This window comes from Alligator sinensis, unplaced genomic scaffold (assembly GCF_000455745.1).
Source record: "Alligator sinensis unplaced genomic scaffold, ASM45574v1 scaffold97_1, whole genome shotgun sequence".
Taxonomy (NCBI): Eukaryota; Metazoa; Chordata; order Crocodylia; family Alligatoridae; genus Alligator; species Alligator sinensis.
In genome coordinates this window covers 2,966,078-2,966,733 of record NW_005841921.1, presented here as the reverse complement: position 1 = coordinate 2,966,733, position 656 = coordinate 2,966,078, and the positions used below count along the sequence as shown (strand labels likewise).

Genomic DNA, 656 nt, shown 5'->3' with positions numbered 1-656 from the left:
ACTCTTTCCTGCCTATGCAGGGGGTCGGACTTGATGATCTATTGAGGTCCCTTCCGACCCTAACATCTATGAATCTATGAATCTATAAAGTACTTTATTTTCCAGAAACCTTTTATAAAACCTTGCAAAGCATTTGCATACAATCTTTGGTATTTAAAACACTCACCTGTTCAGCAGCTTGGGCTTCTCCATAACTCTCCAGGAAATTCCCTTGGATTACAGTCCCTATGATAGTCAAACCTTTGCCAGCTTTCAGCTGAGAAGCAAATGTTAACAATCTAGGGTACTTGATATGCAAGTCTTCATCTAACTTCAGAAGCACCAACAATTGGGGCCTGGAGAAAAGGCAAGCAATCAAGATTATTATTTTGCAAAAATCTTCAGAACAAATTTGTATCTCTCATCACATTATGTATGTTTGAATGTTAATGCCGATACCAGCAGCAGTGCAGTACATTTTCTCTGTACTATATTTATTAGTACTGTACTCTAATTGGTATTTCATTTCTTTAGACTCAAGCAGCTTTGGTACTTTCTGGGGATTCCTCTTTATGCCAGGGATTTTCAACCTTTTTTAACAAGTATACCTCTTCTGTCTCAAAGTTTCAGCTCATTTACCCATTTATAGCTTAATATTTTGTTCTTGTTTTTAAAGT

At 36.7% G+C, this 656-nt stretch overlaps 1 protein-coding gene across 2 annotated transcripts in view; it reads right to left on the bottom strand.

Annotated features, from left to right (window-relative positions):
* The window catches only part of SLC12A4 (solute carrier family 12 member 4), a 103,800-nt gene that overhangs the window by 14,029 nt on the left and 89,115 nt on the right, over nucleotides 1-656 (bottom strand). For both annotated transcript variants that reach the window (XM_006019070.3, XM_025198431.1), the window contains one exon: nucleotides 167-335. In XM_006019070.3, the coding sequence (XP_006019132.2) occupies nucleotides 167-335 (169 nt within the window). The remainder of the gene's footprint in view (nucleotides 1-166; nucleotides 336-656) is intronic.